Source organism: Lichenostomus cassidix, chromosome 2 (genome assembly GCF_008360975.1).
Source record: "Lichenostomus cassidix isolate B80296 chromosome 2, HeHo_3.0, whole genome shotgun sequence".
Lineage (NCBI taxonomy): Eukaryota > Metazoa > Chordata > Aves > Passeriformes > Meliphagidae > Lichenostomus > Lichenostomus cassidix.
The window spans coordinates 117,168,563-117,188,673 of NC_139482.1; the positions used below are offsets into that span (position 1 = coordinate 117,168,563).

The 20,111-nt window shown below is 43.2% G+C and overlaps 1 protein-coding gene across 3 annotated transcripts in view; it reads left to right on the top strand.

The window, feature by feature from the left end:
- Positions 1-297: 297 nt before the first annotated feature.
- TRIM55 (tripartite motif containing 55) overlaps positions 298-20,111 on the top strand; it is a 37,932-nt gene continuing 18,118 nt past the window's right edge. For 2 of the 3 annotated variants that reach the window (XM_085052941.1, XM_085052944.1), the window contains exons 1-8: positions 301-623; positions 1,026-1,198; positions 11,264-11,429; positions 13,147-13,242; positions 17,130-17,363; positions 18,418-18,440; positions 18,538-18,662; positions 19,489-19,712. In XM_085052941.1, the coding sequence (XP_084909067.1) occupies positions 435-623; positions 1,026-1,198; positions 11,264-11,429; positions 13,147-13,242; positions 17,130-17,363; positions 18,418-18,440; positions 18,538-18,662; positions 19,489-19,712 (1,230 nt within the window). In that variant the 5' untranslated portion in view covers positions 301-434. Of the gene's footprint in view, positions 624-1,025; positions 1,199-11,263; positions 11,430-13,146; positions 13,243-17,129; positions 17,364-18,417; positions 18,441-18,537; positions 18,663-19,488; positions 19,713-20,111 lie in introns of all 3 variants that reach the window. The other variant, XM_085052943.1, reaches the window with a different exon arrangement.

Genomic DNA, 20,111 nt, shown 5'->3' on the forward strand with positions numbered 1-20,111 from the left:
CCACGGCTGCTCGCTCACAGCAGAGCGTTTATTAGGCTGCAGGATGTGGCTGCGCAGGCTGGGGCAGCCCTGCGCTCTCCATTGACCTGCAAAGATAAGGAAAGGGCCTTTGCTTATCAGTCCCCCAACTCCTCAAGGGGTGAAGGCTGCCATGTGTGAGTGAGGAGAGCCAGGGCCTCTCTGGCCTCCCCCCTCCCCCGGCAGCTGTCACCTGTCCCAGCCTGTCCTGCTCTCACACGCATATATGGGCAAGGCAGGACGGCAGCTCGTGACGCAGAGCTGCTAAAAACAGCCCTGGCTCCACTCGGCCCCTCATTCAAACAATGTCCTCCAGCCCGAGCAACCCAGAGAGCCTCTGACTGCAGCACAAACTTGGACTTATTTCAAAAGAAATTAACCCCAAAACCTCTCCACAAGGCCGTGGCCCTGATCATATGCCCCAGGAAAAGCTAGGGATGAGCACCTCCCTGAGCTACCAGTCATTCTCCAAAGAGCAGCAAACTATGGATAACCTGGAGAAACAGCTGATCTGCCCCATCTGCTTGGAGATGTTCACCAAGCCAGTGGTCATCCTGCCCTGCCAGCACAACCTCTGTCGGAAGTGCGCCAGTGACATCTTCCAGGTAGGTTTCTTCCAGTACAGAGCTCTGCCTCCCAAGCAGCACTGGTTGGAATGAATGGGAAAGTAGGTTTTTTACATGTTTTTGTAGATTAATTTTAAGAGTTGGTGAGGCAGGGTGGGGGGAGTGATTTAAGGCCAAAGTTGATGTATCTGGGTGCCAGGGCTGAGCTCACAACAGGTGAAAGTGCCACCTGTTGGCTATGGTGACATGGCCAAGTGTGAGCTGAGGGACTGGCCCCTTGCCCAGCAGTCACCAGGTGCTTTCCCAGGAGTGACATGTCGCAATTACCCTCTCATTGGGCATAGTGACAAATTGTTTCCTACCATTTGGTGCTTTTGGAAGAAGCTTTCATGGTGTTTCATGGCTGTACCCCCCTCTCCTTGTGCTGTTTGGCAAGAACAGGCCTCCAACCCCTACCTGCCGACTAGGGGAGGTACAACTGTGGCGTCGGGAGGCCGATTCCGCTGTCCCTCCTGCAGGCACGAGGTGGTCTTGGACAGACATGGTGTCTATGGGCTGCAGAGGAACCTGCTGGTGGAGAACATCATCGACATCTACAAGCAGGAGTCCACAAGGTAACAAGGGAATATGTGTCCTTCAGAGGGTGTTTGCCAAAAAGCAGACACAGCTTAGGGGACTGACCCTTTGGTCTTTCCACTTGGCACATGTGAGGTTGATTTAGTTGTTTTGTCTCTTGGAAAAACAGAAAGGGATCATGCTGCCCTGCCCGACTGTCTGCTGCACAATGAAGTGAGCTCTCACTGAGCGCAGAAAATTTTATTCAAATAGATGCTGAGCTTCCCTGTTTCCACTTGCAGCAGAGGATTGGGCCATGCTTATTCACATGAGCCCACACTTACCTGTGCAAGCAAAACCCTTGAGGTCAGCACAGCTACTCACATGATTAAGAGAAAAGCATCTTGGTTAACATCATTTGTTGCAAAAACAGTTCAGACAATTCTTATTTATCTTTAACCTGTGCATTCTCATGATAAAGAAGGGAAAGGATTTCAGATCTTGTTAGAAAATCCTGAGGTACAAACAGTGCAAACAAGAAGAAAACTGAATTTAACACAGAAGGTACCCTGCATCACAATATCAAATGAAAATTCCATTAAAAATATCTCCATTCCTATCAGCCTGGGATGTGAATTCATGAAATCAAGTATTATTTGGAGTCCATAAAAGAGAAGGAATAGTCAGAAACAATACGCATCAGAGCTGTGTGCTTATGCACAAGAATCAAGACCTCAGGGCAGAGGAATGGGTTAATCCTAAAAAGTAAGATCACTCCTGGATGGTAATTTCTTGCATTTGATGTGTAATGGATCCAGAAACAGACAAATATTTTCTCATCTCTATTTCCCTGAGATGGGTTGAATGCATGGTACCACTGTGGAGAACTTAGTAGTGGGGAAGGTGAAGGAGGTAATCTCCCTCTACTCTGCTCTTATGAGACCCCACCTGGAGTAGTGCCTCCAGCTCTGGGGTCCTTAGAAAGACATAGACCTGCTGGAGCAAGTCCAGAGGAGGGACGCAAAGATGCTCAGAGGGCTGGAGCGTCTCTCCTCTGAAAGAGTTAGGGTTGTTCAGCCTGGAGAAGAGAAGGGCCTGAAGAGACCTTAGAGCACCTTTCAGTACCTAAAGGGGGCCTACAGGAGGGCTGGAGAGGGACTTTTGACAAGGGCATGTAGTGATAGGACAAGGGGGAATGGCTTTAAACTGAAAGAGAGTAGGTTTAAACTGGATATAGAAAGAAATTCTTCACTATGAGGGTGGTGAGGCACTGGCACAGCTTGCCCAGAGAGGTTGTGGATGCTCCATCCCTGGCAGTGCTCAAGGCCAGGATGGATGGGGCTTCACACAACCGGGGCTAGTGGAAGGTGTCTCTGCCCAAGGTAGGGATGTTGGAACTAGATGATCTCTCAAGTCCTTTCCAACCCAAACCATTCTATAATTCTATGATTCTATGATGAAGTTAACCTGGCTCCAGGCCACCAAGCAAGGAGCTTTCCCCTAGGGAAGCTGGTTTTTGTCACCAGCATGGATCCTTAGGGTTGGTTTTGTATGGCAAGGTGTTTTGTTCACCTGAAAGGTATAATCCAGGCCGTGCTCTCTGACAGTCTTCTGATCCCATTGCAACAAGGAGCTGGGTTTCCCAGGCACAGTCACGTAACATCACTGGTGCAGATAGACACAAACATCAGCAGCCAGTCCCCAGGATGGATGAGGAGACCTCATCCAGCAGAGGTGGACAGTCACCAGAATAGAGAATGTTTTGGAGCCTGACAGTGGCTTTGGCTATTCTCAGCTGTTTGAATCTGAGGACTGTTGCAGCTGGGCATAGGCTGGTGCTCCAAAGCATTGGAGAGCACAAAGTTGGCTTAAAATTGTCCTTTCTGCTGCCCTTTGCACTCAGTGCCAAGTAAAGGTCAGTACCCCCGTGTGTGTCATTGATACTCAAATATTATTTTAGTCAGGAAAATCTCAGAGGAAATGAATCAACAAAGTGGACTTTGCTTTTGGCCGAATAAGCTGGACATGTGTGGCCTCATATCTTCCTTGGTTTTGCTTTTTTTCAGCTCACATGAGTATATAACTCAAAAAAAAAAAAAAAAAAAAAAAAAAAGCAGCTCCTTTTTCCCATGTCATTCATGGGCAAATGGAACAAAATACAGATAAACAGGAATGTAAGAATAGATTTAGTAGATTTTGTTTTTTTTTAAGTTCCACAGAAGTAAAACACTTGATGAATAAAACAGGAGAATAGGGGGGGAAAAAAGGAACATATATTTGCTTATGTATTTCTCAAAAAGATTAGTTTATTTAATATGTTAAGGTGCTTATTTAACCTTCATGTATGTCCTTACAATGACAATTATTGTCAGGGTTATGTAGTAGCAACAATGCATAGCAGCATTATCTAAGCTATTTGGCCCTTTATGGGCCTCAGCTGCTTATCTCCCTCCACCTAACATTCCTTGGGCTCCCCTGAGAGTGTGAGCAGATCTTTCATGGCTTTTCCTGTGCTGCCCCACTGAAAGCAAAAAGTCAAAGGAAATCAAGACTTCCCCACTTCTTTATTTTGTACTAGTCTCTTCTATACTGACAACTGGAGTCTGGCAGAGATATGTAGGAAGAAGGGTGAGATGTGATCTTTGCCTCCTTGTTCTTCCCAAGACAACCCTTCAAACTGGCAGCACATGTGATTTCCAGATAGGAGCCTCTTCCCCTTGAGCTCTCCTGTGGGTATAACTCACTATAACTGCATGTGCCAGAATGATGCCAGCTCCCATCTGCATTTCACATGAACTTAGAGTAAAGGGAGAGTAAAGGCAGCAAGCTTTGGCTCCTGCTTAGGTAAAAATAGCTTATTTTTAAAGTAGTATTTTTTTTTGTAATTGGATTTTCTATTTGAATTAAGGAATTGGGTTTTTTTAAAATAAAAACTGGGGCAGGAGCTGGACAATGAGGCTGGGAGAATCTGCCTGAGCCCTCATATGCAGCCCCTCCTATTAGTAAGTATCACATCATATGGTCTTTTATCCCATTGCTCATCAAATTCCAGCTGATGGCAGCATAGCCTGTTGCCCAATTTAGAAAGTGAGCAACACAAGCGAAGAATTCTTCAAGCAGGAGATGGCTCATACAAAGCTTTAAAAGACAGCAAAGGAATGAAAACAGTGGAAATTGAGCTGGCTAAAAATTAAATCAGTCTTCAAAAATCTGTAGGCCGCTGATCACCTAAACTATTTGAGGAGCATCAGGATGCCTGCTGTCACCAGGAAAGGATAGCAACAGGAGGCTGAGGCTTTTTGTAAGATCTGGCAAGTTCTAATGAGCTCGGCTGGCTATTCCAGATCAAAAGGTGCTTTGCGCTTTGTTAGCAGCTGAATCCTGATCAGGGAGGGTCAAGCATTCTTTCTACCTTGCACCTACCAGGGAGAGCCTGAGGAACAGGCTGTCCCTGCAGTCCCGAGCACGCATGGAGCAGAGTGTGCAGCAGGGACCAGGCTGTGCTGAGAGCAGCCTGAATGGGCTCTGTGATGGTGCTGACATGCTGCAGGTCCCCGTAGCCAGCACTGCCAGAAGCCTCTGTCCCTGACATGTTCGAGGTCTTAGCCCAAACTCTCGAGGCAGGACATATCTCTCTAGGCCAGGCTGCAGGGGTGTCTGGGCATCTCAGATATGCTAGGCCTGGGAAATGTGCTCCCTGACCACAGATCACCAAGCGAGGAGGAGCCCCACAGGCTGAGCAGTTTTGAGGAGCGAGATCACCTGGATTTTCTCCAGCTCCCCACGAGATAAAGCCCCAAGCTCACCTGTGCCAATGGATTTTTGGGCTGGGCATTCATGACAGGAATCCTTATGTCCATATGAACTTCTATAGCCTTCTCATTTTTCAAGGAACATTTCTACCCTGGGTATTGGTGGGCTTTTCACTGTTTTTGAGGGAGTCCATCATTCTGGCAGGTTTTCAAAGACCACCTCCTCCAAGGTCAAAAATGGTCTATCCCCATACACAGGAACTCAAGCAATGGTGACAGAATACCTTTGTTGATTAGGAGGGGGCTCCTGGTAAAAAAAAAACCTTTAAAAAGAAGCAAAAAGAAGACGGTCTGGTTATTCAGAAGATTTTGAGACACTCCAAGCACATACCAATGAAGTTAGAAAAGCCAAAGTCAACCGTTAACTGAACCTGATGGGAGACATGAAGGCTAATGAGAGCTTCTACAGCTGCATCAGCAGCAGAAGGAAGATTAGGGAAAGTGTGAGTTCACAGATAAAGAGAGCAGGGCCTCATGTAACACAGGATGTAGAAAAGGCCAATGTACTCAATGCCACCTTCACCTCAGACTTTACTAGTAAGCTCAGTTTTAAGGAAGTACCCTGAGACCAGTGGGAAAGTCTAGAGCAACGAAGACTCACCTTTGATGGAGGGGGATCAGGTTAGAGAATATTAAAAAAAAAATTGGACATCCTGATGGGAGGCACCCATAAATGGTGAGGGAACTGACGGATATTATTGCAAGGTCACTCTCAATAATCTTTGGAAGGCTGTGGTAATGGGAACAGTTTCCTGTGGACTGGACTGAAAGAAAGCAAATGTTCCTCCGATCTTCAAGGAATGTAAGGAAGAGAATCTAGGGAACCACAGACAGGTCATGCACACTGGTCCCTAAAAAGTATTTAATTCAAACTCCCCTGGAAACAATTTCCAAATATATAAATGACAAGAAGGTGATTAGAAATAGTCATCATGGATTTATGGAGAGGAAATCAGCGTGATCAACCTGATAGCTTTTTACAGTGAGATGACTAACTCAATGCATGAGAGGAAAGCAGCAGATACTGTTTGTCTAGACTTTAGACACTCTCTCCTGTGACATCTTTATTGATAAGCTGTCGAAATAAGGTCTAGAGTGGACAGTGGAAAGTGAACTGGACCAAAAACTAGCTGTACAACCAGACTCAAAGAGTCATGGTGAGCAGTATGAAGTCAAGTGGAGGCCAGTCATTAGTGCTGTATGCCCAACATTGATACTGTGGCAAATGCAGTTTCATATCTTCACTAATGACCTGACTGTGCCTCATAGTCATGCAGATCCTCTCCATCCCCTGACCAGGTGCAGACATGAGGTGATGTGATGGCACAGGAGGGGCTACAGCTGTCTTAGGATCCTCAGTAAAAACCCAATCAAAATTGGATTCAGGATTTCAAGAAGAGACCTTTTTGGATTTGAAAAAATCCTACAGAAAACATGCTTTCTAACAGCTGTTTTCCTAAGGTCTTACTATGTTCTTAGTTAAGGTATGCTTCTTTATGTGCCCAGCAGCTTTGCATTTCCTCACCATATCACAGTCACAGAATGGTTGAGATTGAAAGGAATCCCTGGGAGTCATGGGGTCCAACCACCCACTGCTCAAGCAGGATCACCTGGAGCCAGTTGCCCAGTACCATGTCCAGATGGCTTATGAGTGTCTTCAAGGATGGAAACTCCACAACCATCCTGGGAAACCTGTGCCAAGTGCTCAGTCACTCTCACAGTAAAAAAGTGTTTCCTGATGTTCAGAGGGTACCTCCCATGTTTCAGTTTGTGCCCATTGCCTCTGGTCCTGGCATTGAAAAGTGCCTGACGCCATCCTCATTACACCCTCCATTCAGGTATTTAGATACCCGAAGGTATTGATAAGATCAAGGTCATTGTTAAGATTCCCTTTAACCTTCTCTGATCCAGGCTGAAAGTTCCAGCTCTCACCCTTTCCTCACAGAAGAGCTGCTGAAGACCCTTAATCATTTTCAGCCCCCTTTGCTGGACGCTCTCCAGTTTGTCAATGTCTCTCACAAACTGGGGACCCAGAACGGGACCCAGTCAGTACTTCAGGTGTGGTCCAAACACAATTTCAATGGGAAAGAATAAGCCTCTAGCAGTCAAACACAGGCTTAGCATCTCAAAGAGAGGAGTCCAAGAAGGAGACCATGAAGTTATCAGGACATTTCAGCAACCTGACATTTCTCTAGCCACAAGCACAGCTGTGGTGAATCTTTTCTGTTACTAAAGGCATGCAGTCATTTTCCTATCAGCTACTCTTTAATCTGTTTCAGAAGCAGTCTCCATTTTAACCTTAGAGATTGTGTTTTGGCCTTTGCTACCCCAACACAGATCTAGAGGATCCCTTCTGAAGTCAGGGAATGCTGTGCTAAAAATCTCTCCTTTTGCACAGCCTGGGGAGGAGACTGTAAATCTGTTTATTTCTAGGCTTCTGACACTATCTTCAGGGCCCCACTAGTTCAGGGAGTTCTGCCAGGTTTCTTCCAGCTCTTTGCGGCACCTTTGAAGGTTGGCTGCTTCTGGCTGAACTTGCTTGACACCGTCACCTTTTTGCTCTATGCAATGTGTCTTTCATGTAAGTGGCACAGATCCAGCGTCCAATAAAATTCTAGTAGTTTCTGGCTCTGGTCTTGTAAATATTTGCATGAAGAGCTGCTATCTCAAGCTTAATTAATCACTTTGAAATTCATTGTATTGCCCTCACACACGGGCCCTCCCACTGGTACACTATAACATGAATATATTAGGGGTGTTTGCAGTAATCTGCAAACAATGTAAAATATTTTTTATGGAGGAGACACACCTCTTTTGACTAGCATTGAAACAATACTGGATTTGATGAAGTGCCTTATGTTAATGAATGCTGGAAATCTGACCCAAATAACACAGACTTTCTACAGAAGTGTTAGTCTTGTTTTATTCTGGTGTATCATGTTATGTGGCAGATTACAGATTTTCCTTATGAACCCTTTAAATCCCAGGGCACTCTTAGATTAAAAAAGACATGAATGTGTGAGACATTTTGTTTCTTCATAGATTTTTAAATGCATCTAACTGATCATATTCCATTTCCTTCAGAAGAGAAATTCTGTGCTTTGTCATTGAAAAATAAATGCCGTATTCACTCTACCAAATTGTATGGAGAAACGATACTGTAATATAATATAATTTTTTTTTTCCATACATTTTAAGCTTTAATAGAATGACTGGTTGCCCCTTTGCTACAGAGCTCTGTAGAATGGCTTTAAGAATGTTCCCATGTTATTCCATTAAATTCTATTGTTTCTAATAATGAAAAAATGTATTTATATGATGCCATTGTTCACTTGCTACAAATAAGTCATAGTTCTCTTTCCAAACACTAGCAGAAGGGGATAGTGGTTTATGCTGAAAATATTTAACATTGCCACAGTAGAAGTGGTGGCCTTTGAAGGCTTGAACCCCAGACACACTATTTCCGTCAGTCTACTGGCCCTTGTCTTCTGGACCACATCCTCACACACTCACGTGTCTGCCACAGATGTGCTCAGGGTGTTAAGCCTGAAGTGTGGGCTCAGGAAAGTGCCACCCTGCCCACACACACCAGACCGGAGCTGTCACTTGCACTGACAATGTCAGTTAAGTGGCTCATTTGAAGGAAGCTACAACTAAATTAGTTCCTAAAATAGGAGGTTGTGTAGACTTGTGTGTATACAGCTAAATTGTTTTGGTGAAGAGAAGATCAGACTGAGCTATAACGTGGCTACAGTTCCTGGCTTAGCACAGGAGAGGAACACCTGTGTAGCCCAGGCCCTTTCTGCTGGGTACAGCTGAGTAAACTACTGCTAAAATGTTTGACTCTGTAAAAGTTAAGCATGTGTCACCTGGCTGAAATTAATTTGTGTGACACCTTGTTTTGGTTGCTGGCTGTTGGTTGTTTGTGTGTTGTTTTTTGTGTGGGTTGTGTTTGGTGGGTGGGTGGGGTGTGTTGGTTTTTTTGTGGTGTTGGGGGGGGGGTGTTTGTTTGTTGGTGTGGTTGTTTGGGTTGGGGTTGGTTTGTGGTTTTTGTTTGTGGTGTTTGGGTGTTGGTTGTTTGTTTGTGTGTTTTTTGTTTTTTTTTTTTTTTTTTGTTGTTTTGGTTTGTTTTTTTTTGGGGTGGGGGTGGGGGTTTGTGTGTTTTTTGGTTGTTTGTTTTTTTTTTTGGGTTTGTGTTTTGTTGTTGGGGGTGGTGTTGTTTTGGTTTTTTGTTGTGGTTGTGGGTGTTTTTTTTTTGTGGTTGGGTGTTGGGTTGTTTGGGTGGGGGGGGTTTTTTTGGTGGGGTTTGTTTGGTTTGTGTGGTGGTTTTTGTGTTTGTTTTTTTGGGTGTTTGTGGTGTTTTTGTTTTGGGGGGTGGGGGGGGGGTGGTTGTGGGGTTGTGGTGGGTGTGGTGTTTGTTGGGGGGTTTGTTTGGGGGGTGGGGTGTGGGGTGGGTGTTGGTTTTGTGTTTGTGTGGGGGGGGTTTTGGGGGGGTTTTTTGGGGGTTTGTGGGGTGGGGGTGTTTGGGGTGTGGCAAGAGGACGGCGTCAGATTCCTTCTGAGGTCATCATAAGATCATCGCGATGTCTCCACCAACCAACAAGAAGAGACGCAAGCTTTCCTAGGCGCCATAGGCTTTTGGAGAATGCACATCCCTGAGTACAGCCAGATCGTGAGTTTTTTGGGGTTTTGGGGTGGGGTTGTGGTGTTGGGTGTGGGGGGGGGGGTGTGTGTTTTTGGGGGGTGGTTGTTGGGTTTGGGGGTGTGGGGGGGTGTGTTTGGGTGTTGGGGTTGGTTTGGGTTTGGGTTGGGGTGGTGGGTGTGGGTTTTTGGTGGTGTGGGGTGGTGTTGGGGGGTTTTTGTGTGTGGGTGGTTGTTGGGGGTTGGGTTGTTTTGGGGGTGTGTTGTGGTGGGGGGTGGTTGGTTGTGTTGTTGGGTTTGGGTTGGGGTTGTGGGTGGTTGGGTGGTTGTGGTTTGTGGTTGTGGGTGGGGTTGTGGTTTTTGGTGTGGGGTTGGGTGGGTTTGTTTGGGTTGGGGGGGTTTTGGGTGTTGGGTGGTGGTTGGGGTTTTTGGGGTGGGTTTTGGTGGTGGGTGTTGTGGTGTGGGTTTTTTGGGTGTTTGGTTGTGGGGTGTGGGTGGTTTTTGGGTGGTTTTTGGTGGGTGTGGGGTGGGGTGTTGTGTGGGTTTTTGTGGTTGTGTGGTTGTGGGGTGGTTTCCTAGGTTGCAATATTGATGTAGTTAAGTATTCTATTACCACCAGCTGTGGGCCTTAGCTGCTATCACCCACTCGGATGACAGGCAATGGGCCATCGTTAGCTTTATCATTGCTAATGACCCACCCCGCATGACAGGCAATGGGCCATCAGGGACCCACCGTGTGACTCATGGACTTATCTCATCCCATTGTGAGATGCTCTGCCGAGGAGGGAGGAGCAAGGTGTTCCCACCTAGATATAACCTGGCCTTGGAACTGCCTGAGCTAGCCCTGTTTACTGGGTTCCCAGAGGACCAGAGCTACTACTGGATCTTCAGCTGGAGACTAGACCTTCACAGGATCACTGCTTCAACTGGACTACTTCAGTCGGACTGCTACTACCACCCTAACAGGGTGTTAGGTTGTATCTGACTTTGTCAGTGTTTTTCCTTGTATTATTTCACTTATTTTTAATTTCAAACTTGACTTGTGATCTCCCACTGGTTTGTTTTCAAACCAAGACACTGGCCTAATGCGAAGGCCGTAAGGACTCAGTGCTGTTGGATATTGACAATCCTGACCAGGACCTCAAAAAGCTCGTCAGCAGAGATCTCGAGTTACGGGCCTAAGGGTTCATCAGTATCTACAACTCTTGCTTAAAATCAGTCCCCTCCATAAGAGGTTTGCTGCATTAAGCTGAGTGGAAAACAATTTGCATGAAGAGCCAGAAAGAAATTACATATGTTTCATATTTCTGACAGATGTTAGATAACATGCTAATTAAAATACATGAGTAGTCTGAGTCCAGGCTTAGTGAGGTTATTTAAATTTTTTCATATGAGCAAGGGTTCTGTCACACTCTCAGTCACATTCCTCATTGGTATGGGAATCCCCATATGAAGTCATGTTGCTATATTGTCATCACATCATATTGTGCCAGTGCTTTAAGCTGTACCGCTGTCTCTTTAGTCATCCCATGTGGCAGGTTTACATCTCTGCTGTGTATTCAGTCAACCTTGTATGCTGCTATACAAATGTACCATGTTTCATGCTAATACCCTCAGTGTTATCAAAACTCACAAGCACTGTGTTTGTTTTAAACTTGTTTTCTTTTGCAGACCTGAAAGGAAGTGTGACCAGCCAATGTGCGAAGAGCACGAAGACGAGAAAATTAATATCTATTGTTTGAACTGTGAAATGCCCACCTGCTCCTTGTGCAAAATCTTTGGAGCCCACAAAGACTGTCAGGTTGCTCCTCTCACAAATGTTTACCAGCAACAGAAGGTAAATATCTTCTTGTTTCTCATAGTCCCAGAAGAGACTGACATGACCATCTACAAGAAAGTATTCCCATGGGTCTCCTGCAAGTTTTCAAAAGGCTCTGGGGGTGCCTTTGCCACTCCTGTGTGTGACTGAAAGGCTCTTATAAATCTGTAGGAACTGTTTAGAAGCACAGGAAAATAAATTTATGAGCGATCACACAGAAAGATATTACACTGTCCCAATTTTGATGTGGATCTGAGGATCTCTCTTTTGAGTTCCTAATCCCTTTTTTTCAGTGCTTTTAGATCAGACAAACAAATGAGACTTCCAACACTAGGACCTGGAAAGAGAACAGACCATTTCAAATCAAATAGTTATCTTTCAGGCATTTTACATTTAAGCATCCCTTTTTTAAGAAAAGTTAAGTGAAAAACCTCCTCCTGCAAGTGAACGAAGGAATATTCAATAGTTGGCAGCACAGGATGTACCTAACATCTTCTGCCCTTGCTGTCACCAGTAGAAGACTTGTTTATTTTTAATACAGTATTAATTTAAAACCTGACTCACTGGGTTATCCTCCTGAGATAAACAGCTCATTTTTCTGGAGGGCCCCAATGGGGCAAGCAATCAGACAGGCCAAGTTTGTAATCCCAGCCTCCAACTTTGTCACACAGATGCTTGTGTGCGTAAACTACAAATGAGGAGTCGCTTTAGGAAAGTAGTTACAAACACCCTCTTCAATCAAAAAAAGGTGGGAGAAGGAGGAGAAGTTTCTTGGACTGAATCCATGCCCCCAGTCACTCACTTTGCAGGGAGATTTGCAAGCTGTGTTTTCCTTCCCAGAGTGCCCGTGGAAAGGGGCTGTCATGCCCTAGATGGGAGGTGTAACCTGGAGGCTGCAGAATGCATGCTTCAAAGGATCCTTTACAGAGCTGTGAAGGCTTCAAAGGATCCTTTACAGAGCTGTGGAGTCCATGAACACAGTTGTCTCTGTTACTACAGCAGTTTGCCAAGGGCCCCTTGCACTCCCCAGGACCCTTCCCAAGTTCCCTAGGAATGACTGCTTTGTTTCTCCTAGGGATACCTCACAATCATGTCCATCCCCACACTCAGGTTATTTTCTTCCTCCACTCATTTCCCTCATGCCTGAAGAGTGGCTCAGGCTCCACCTTCTTCTCCTTTTCTCCTGTCCCCTCTCACCACAACCCCAACCCCACTGCCTACATGCCAGGGACTCTGTAACACCTTGGTCCCCCCAGGTCCATGGGCCACCTCTTCTCCATTCTGAAGCCAAGATCTACAGTCCTCAGGGAAATACCAGAGTGGTGTGGCTAGACACAGACACTGAAAAAACAACCCCTCAAGAGACAAAGTCTTTTCTCTCAACAAACCCAAAGGAAATATTTTAGACCTGTTGAAACAGCACTTCAGACAAAAGCATGTAGAAGAATCTCCTAGAGCAAAGTGCTTCCTTCTTTCCAAACCACAGCTTCTTCTCCATTAAAAGTTCCAAAATATCAGTGTTTTCATAGTGTGTTGCAAGAGGAAACAAATGTCAAAAGTACAATCAGGTATCTCGTGGGCACAGAAAACTCCAATTTTTCCCCAGTTCTGGTGGAAGGACGAAGTAATATCCTGAGTATGGCTTATTTGTCTTCTGTTGCCCACTGTTTAGTATGTCACCCTGAAGTGTAACAGCACCTAACACCATTCTACTTGCTCTCCCCTTACTGCCTAGTCTGAGCTGAGTGATGGCATTGCAGTCCTGGTGGGTAGCAATGACAGAATGCAAGGGATTGTCACGCAGCTGGAGGAGACCTGCAAGACGGTTGAGGTAGGTATCACCTTTTTAAATGCAGTTATTTCAGTGTGACATTGCATCTTTTAAATATCTAGTAATGCTCATTCTTTAACAGACCTCACTTTAGCCAAATGCATTCCCACATTGTTTCACTAAACTATTCCTCATGGCTTTGTACATTATCAAGATGTACTGCCTCAACCAAAGGGTACATCCTGCTCAGCACCTCTGACATTTGCTATATGGTGGAGGATAACGAATAAGGATAATCCATATCAGCAAGTCTTGCTCAATATTCTTAGTGGAATAGGATCTCACTGAAGTTAAATGCAGATCCACCAAAATGCCATCAACTCTCAGCTCATTTAACACCTAAGATCAGATTTTAGAGCTGTAAAAGACTAGTATTTGTCTGAGGTCTGACAGGTCTGGTGAACAGAGCCCTAGTCTCAGCCACAGGGTAGGCACAGTATGGTTCACAGGTACGGCAGTATTTTCTCTGTATTTGATTGTTTTGTCTTCTGCACAGCAGTATTTTAATATACTTACATTGTCCTTTAAGGAGTCTTGTTTTGTTGTTAATGGGAGGAAAGAGTTTGGGTTCTTACTGGACTTCCTGGTAAAGGCCTCACTCTGAAAGAGTTGGAATTAATTTTGTGTTATTCAATAGCAGAAGTGGTTTTCATTTCCTCTGAGAACTTTGCATCAGCAAAGCAAATATAAACATCAGCTTTGACCAATCTGAGTATCACAGAGCAATAGACTGAAAGGAGCTCATAGGAATTGATTTTGTGATCAGAGTTTGATGAAGCATCTAGTGAAGGAGTTGCATCCCTCTCAGCCCAATTAGAATTATATTGACCCTTCAGAGCTGGAGCAGAACAGAGAAATGGTAGAGATAAAGAAGTTAATCCAAGGTGTATGGAAGAAAAAGAAGTTAATCCAAGATTTATAGATTCTAATTAGTAAGAAAAAACAGTTACACAATCTATGTACCCAATTCTGAGCAAGAAGGAGCAGAAAATGTCTGTGTTTGTTTCAAAGAACAGGAAACCATTGGCCCAAGTAAATGACAGAGCACATTAATGGCAGTCAGAACTTTGTAGTCAGGAAGACTTCACACCACAAGGATGAAGTTGGCTGCTATCAGGACTTTGCAGACAGAAGCCTTTCAAGTGGGTTAACTGCAGAAATTTGAATTATACAAAAGCAAAAGCTTACACTCATTTAAGCTGAACTACCTGAACCAGAAACAAATCTTCAAACACCTAGTCTGAAGTATGAAAACACTGTGCTAAAAATATCTTTAAAATACAAGTTTCTGAAACTAGCTTCCTCAGAGTCATCCACTCAGTTTAAAATCTAACCTTAAAAGTCAAAGCCCAAAGCAAGTGCAGCCATTTTACCTTCAGATGTTTTATCAGGCTTTTCACCTTTAAAGTCAAAGATTGCAGAAAATAGATCTTAGAGTTTACCTTGGCACTTCCATGTTACATTTCAAGCAAATCACATTTCCTACTATGCAAGAGCTTTGTCTGAACTGACATCAGTTTGTCCTTGAAGATGCGAAGCTACAGCTGGAACTCAGTAATGTTCACACATGGAAATAACCTTTACAATCCAGGATTGTGTCTTCTTTCTGCTTAACACTTAGCAGAGAGCAATAAATATCTGCTTTAGCAGAAAATACGTTATCATTTTCCTTTTAGCTGGAAAAAGAAATAGCCTACAGTTCTACGTGTAGCTACTGATCCTCTCCAACCCTAAAAACCAGAAAAGAAAAAAAAATCAGTACTTGTATAGCTTTTAACTGATTGAAAGGTAGACCTAATTCACATAGAATACTAAAAATTGAGAAAATATAAAATGCTAAATACCAGAAAACTATAATAAATAATTAAGTTCTATTTAGCCCTGTAAACAAGTCTAATAACAAAGGAAAAATTGCGGTGTTTCTTTCAAATGCTAATATCATAGGCCAGTCAATACTGGTCCTTTGAAACAAGCAGTGAGACTCATGCTCAGTAGCAAGGACTCCTTTCTTTTTGATGTAGTTGTGCTTTAAAAAACAAAAAGACTGAGAACTTTTTAGAATGGAGTCATGTATTTGTTAACCTTTCTCATTACACAGAATCTGATTAGGGTAATTCCATCAGGCAGAGACTTCATATGGGAACATTTTATGCAGAAAGAGAGCATTTCAGAAATATTTCAGCATTTGCAGTTAGAAACCTGTTTTGTACTCTCACTCTTGAGATTTACAACTCTGCAATATCTGCTGGCAGGAAATATATATTAGTGCTTAAAGATAGAGAAGGATCTCTCAGGGCACCCTGCTATCACTTGCTTGCTCTTCTTTCCCTAACACTTGTCCTGTGTCAAATGACAAAGATAGCATGCACCTGTCTAGAAATTAAGGGTGTTTTATAAGTGATCTGAATGGCACTTAATGGGGAGAAAGCTAGGAGAAGAGTGGAAGAAGAGAAGATTATTTGAGGTCAGAATATAGAAGGTTACCCAGAAACCATGACTCACTTGGTTTGAAAACTTCCTTAACCCCACCCTGTGTAATTGCACTGATCAGGAATTTCTGCAAAGTTACAAGGACTCCCAGAAGGCAGGACAAGCCTGCACCCCTTGCAAGGGGATTTAAATTAGGAGTGCCAGTTTATCCTAGCCTTCCTCATTGGGAAGCAGAGGTGGATACTGGGGTCAATGCATGAAGATGTGCATTTAATCCCCTCTCCAAACCCATGTGGACAGTGATTCTTAGCCAAATGTGTACATCCTTAAAATGCTTTCTCCTTTGAACGACACAGAGCAGACTATCACCACTCATAGGAATGAGCTCTGGCTGAAAGGCAAGTGAAAAGTGGGGTGCCCTCTGGCCAAGTGCTGTGAATAATCAGTCCTATCCCTTCCAAAAGTACTGTGGGACTGTTAATAATCCTGTGCTGCCAGGATCTCATCATTATGCCTCAAGGGACAAAGATGAGAAATCGATCCAGCCTCAGCTCCTTGGAAAGAGATTTAAATAATCACCACCATCCACAACCAGGTCTAACCACAATAAGGTTATGCCCTGGGGCACACAGATGACTCAAGTACTTCTATTTGGTAGACCTCAGACATTATATATAATCTGTCTCCCATTTCCTCCCCATAAACTCTCCTTTACAAGTGCAGTTTGTTCTTTTTAGAGAGCGCTCAATGCAGCAGTCATCAAACCCATCCTCCTTACTCAGGGCAAGATGCTGTTCTCTGGGTGGAAGGACAATAGAAGTGTCTCAAAAAATGATGTGAAAATCAGTGCCTGAACATATGGTTGGAATCTGATTCCTCCTTCTTATCTTTGTTCTTCTGTCACACACCATTTTCTTTGCAGAACCTGTACCTCATTCAGTGTGCAGTAAATGGAACATAATGGACGCCTCTTGTCCAAATAGAGTCTAAGAGGGCGTATGTGAAAATCAAGCCCAGCCAGGATTGTTCCAGGTACTCTGGTAGAAAAAGAAAATTCTCCAGAGCTGTTTGAGATGCTCACTTCTTTTAAAACCATTCTGTTCACGCAAATGAACCCAGCTGCTAATACGGTGGGGGCTTTTACTTTTTCTGCAGACTTTGATGTATCACTACAGACATCATAAATACCTTTTTACTTTTTTTAGCAGACTCACAAGTTATACAATAACCTGTTTGGGGGCTTTCAGTGCCTTGAAACTCAGAGTTTGAGAAGAGTGTTTAAACTTTTGTTCCAACAGCTTGGACTTTGAAAATTATAAAAGTCTCTGGGGTCATTCAGAATCCTTTGCGCTGTTCAGAAAGAGGAATTTCTTTGATGAAAATGCTTCCAAGTAACTGTAAAAATAGAAACCCTTTTAAGAACATAACATGTTTAACATAAACCAAATGATTCACAGGAATGCTGCAAACGACAGAAAGAACAGTTGTGTGAAAAATTTGATTATCTCTATTCTGTACTGGAAGAAAGAAAAAATGAGATGACACAAATAATCACTAGAACCCAAGAGGAGAAACTGGAACACGTCCGCTCCCTGATAAAGAAGTATGCGGATCACTTGGAAGCTGTGTCAAAACTGGTTGAATCAGGAATCCAGTTCATGGAAGAACCAGAAATGGCTGTGTTTTTGCAGGTATAAAGTCTATAAATAGAGATAGAAAAAAAAGATGGGTTTATTGATATTATGTAAGCATTTCTCAATTGCAAGCTTATACAGAGTTTGGTTATATTCAAGTGAACATTTATTTAAACTCATTTTTAAAACACCACTCTTCTTGTGAATAGTATCCAAAACCAGAACATGAGTATTTGCCCAAAATCTATACTATCATGTGTATGAACTTCTGGTCCCCATAGAAGAAACAGGAATTTAAACATTTTCCAGCTAATCTTTTCCTACCAATATCATGGTGGGACTATATGTTCATGTGCACGTGAACTTCTGAGATTTATAGGTTTCATTTTACATGTTGACCAAACTATTAACTTTCCATTAATTTTTGTGCTGAGTTACACATTTATGCCTTTACTTAATTTTTTTCTTCTATAAACTTAAGAGAGATGAGTGGGGAACCATTAACAGCCTGTCCAATGAATTCATTGGTGTAGAATTTCTGTCTTGCGAGTTTACAATTCCTCTATAATAAAGGCTGGAAGGGCATTTTCTACAGAAAAACCCCAACAAAACAAAAGCAAAACAAAACACTAACAAATAAAAACAAAATAAAACAACTCCCACTTACTTTCATCAAAGAATTGCCTTTGAAGAGTACAATATTCTTCTGAGACAAATAGAATTCTGTCTCTCCAAAAGAATGCCCTTAAGGATAGTCAAAGATGTAATTACACTGTGACTAAAGAGGGTAACAGACCAAATGCTTTTCACCACAAATACAACCAAAAAAAAGAGGAAAAATATTTCCATTTGGGTTTTTTTATCAACTGTGCGTATTTCCCATCATGTTTGCATTCTAATTAAAACATTTTCAATGAACTGAAAGGTTTGCTCATCTCTATACTAATTACCATCCAAATTTCATCTCATTAATAGATGTCATGGCTGTCACTTATGAAATCCTTATTAATGCTTTTAGAAGCTGCCAGTGTAAAAATTGTTTCTCTATGCATAAAATCCCTAAAACAATTGAATCATTAAGAAGTCACTTATTCCTTTTTTATTTCCACAGAATGCCAAAACATTGCTACAAAAGTAAGTATTTAAACTTGAGACTCTTGTTCTTTATAATCACTTACAATTTATAAATTTTTCTTCAAATCCAAATGCCAATAACCAATCAATATTTTAGAATTACTGAAGCGTCTAAAGGATTTCAAATGGAAAAAATAGAGGATGGGTATGAAATGATGAACCAATTCACAGTGAACCTCAGTAGAGAAGAAAAAATAATACGAGAAATTGATTTTGACAGAGGTATGTATTTTATTTCACAAAATTTCTTTCTCATATAGCAGCTATGTGTGATTTACATGACACTGAGTAGGAAACCTTGAATCAGATATTTCTCTCTATCCTAAAATGTAACCAGAGCATTATGTATCAATTATAAGCAAATCTAAGTTTATTTCTCTGAAGCGCTAGGATGGCTCTGAATAACATCTAACATTTTTTAAGGGAACTAGTATGATTATACAAAAGAAAGTCCTGTGCTAAAAGCTTCCCTCTGGAGAAAAACCTGAGCCACAACTGCAGACCACAGGATGTGTCAGATGGCACAAAAGCAATGGTTTGAACAAGTCTGACAGTCTGATTTAGGGGTGGTGGTATCTCAAACTTCCAGTCATGCATTGCAAAGCCCTGATCTGGTAAATAATTATGATGACGGCTTCAATAGCATTAAAGCAAGCATATACCTAGAATTGGAAGAAAGACTTTTTTCCATGACAGATTGTACCAGATCCCAGGTATCCTCTCCCCAAAACGTGCAGGGCTGTGCTGCACATCCCTCACGAGGATAACTGCATTGACAGGACTTTCTGTCCTCCTTCCCATGGAAAGGGCCAGCTTTAAGACTTTAACCACCATGTGTGTCTTCCCTGCCCGAAAGCTCCTGCTGGCAGCTCCATGGCAGTGCCCAGTCCAGGCTGGTGGGAGCAGGCTCCTCACCAATACCCTCTCCACCAGCCAGCAGATTATCAGTGACTTTGCCATGCAATTGCAAATGGCTTTTTAATTGCATAAAGACTGAAGCCATCTGCACGTGGTGCTCAACCTTGTCCTTTTACACGTGTCCTTCCAGAGGAGGAGGGAGAAGAAGGAGATGAGGAGACAGATGATGGTGAAGCTTTGGGTGAAGTCCACACAGAGTCATCAGCAGAGGAGGAAGAGGAAGAAGAGGTGGAAGAGGAAGGGCCAGAGAGAGCAGCACAGCCACCTCAGCAGGACCCTGAACCGCAGAGTGCAGGGAGAGAGCCCCTGGCTGAACCCACTCCAGTGCCAGTGCTGGCTGCCCCAGCTGCTCAGGTAAATGTCTCTGCTGTCCCACTGCCCTGCCAGCTATGCTGAGTGCACCTGGCAGAGCCACAGAATGCTCCCCTGTGTCCTGTGGGTGCCATAAATAAGGAGCAGGGCTAAAGGAGTCGATGCACTGGAGAGCAGAATTATTTATTGCCCTTGTACACATATATGGAACTTCACCCTGGCTTCTCAACCTGTGCATGTATCACTTGATAAGCAAAAAATTAGCTGCTAGATAAATTAAGATATATATGGGATGCATAAGTTATAAATAAAAGAGACTCTGTTTGGGAGTTAAGCGCATTACAGTAAATGTTCTGCCTGCTGTGATTTAACTAAGACTAACTGTTATAAAAGAGATGATTGTTAAAATATTTATACTAAGAGAATTTGGCATTCTCTCTG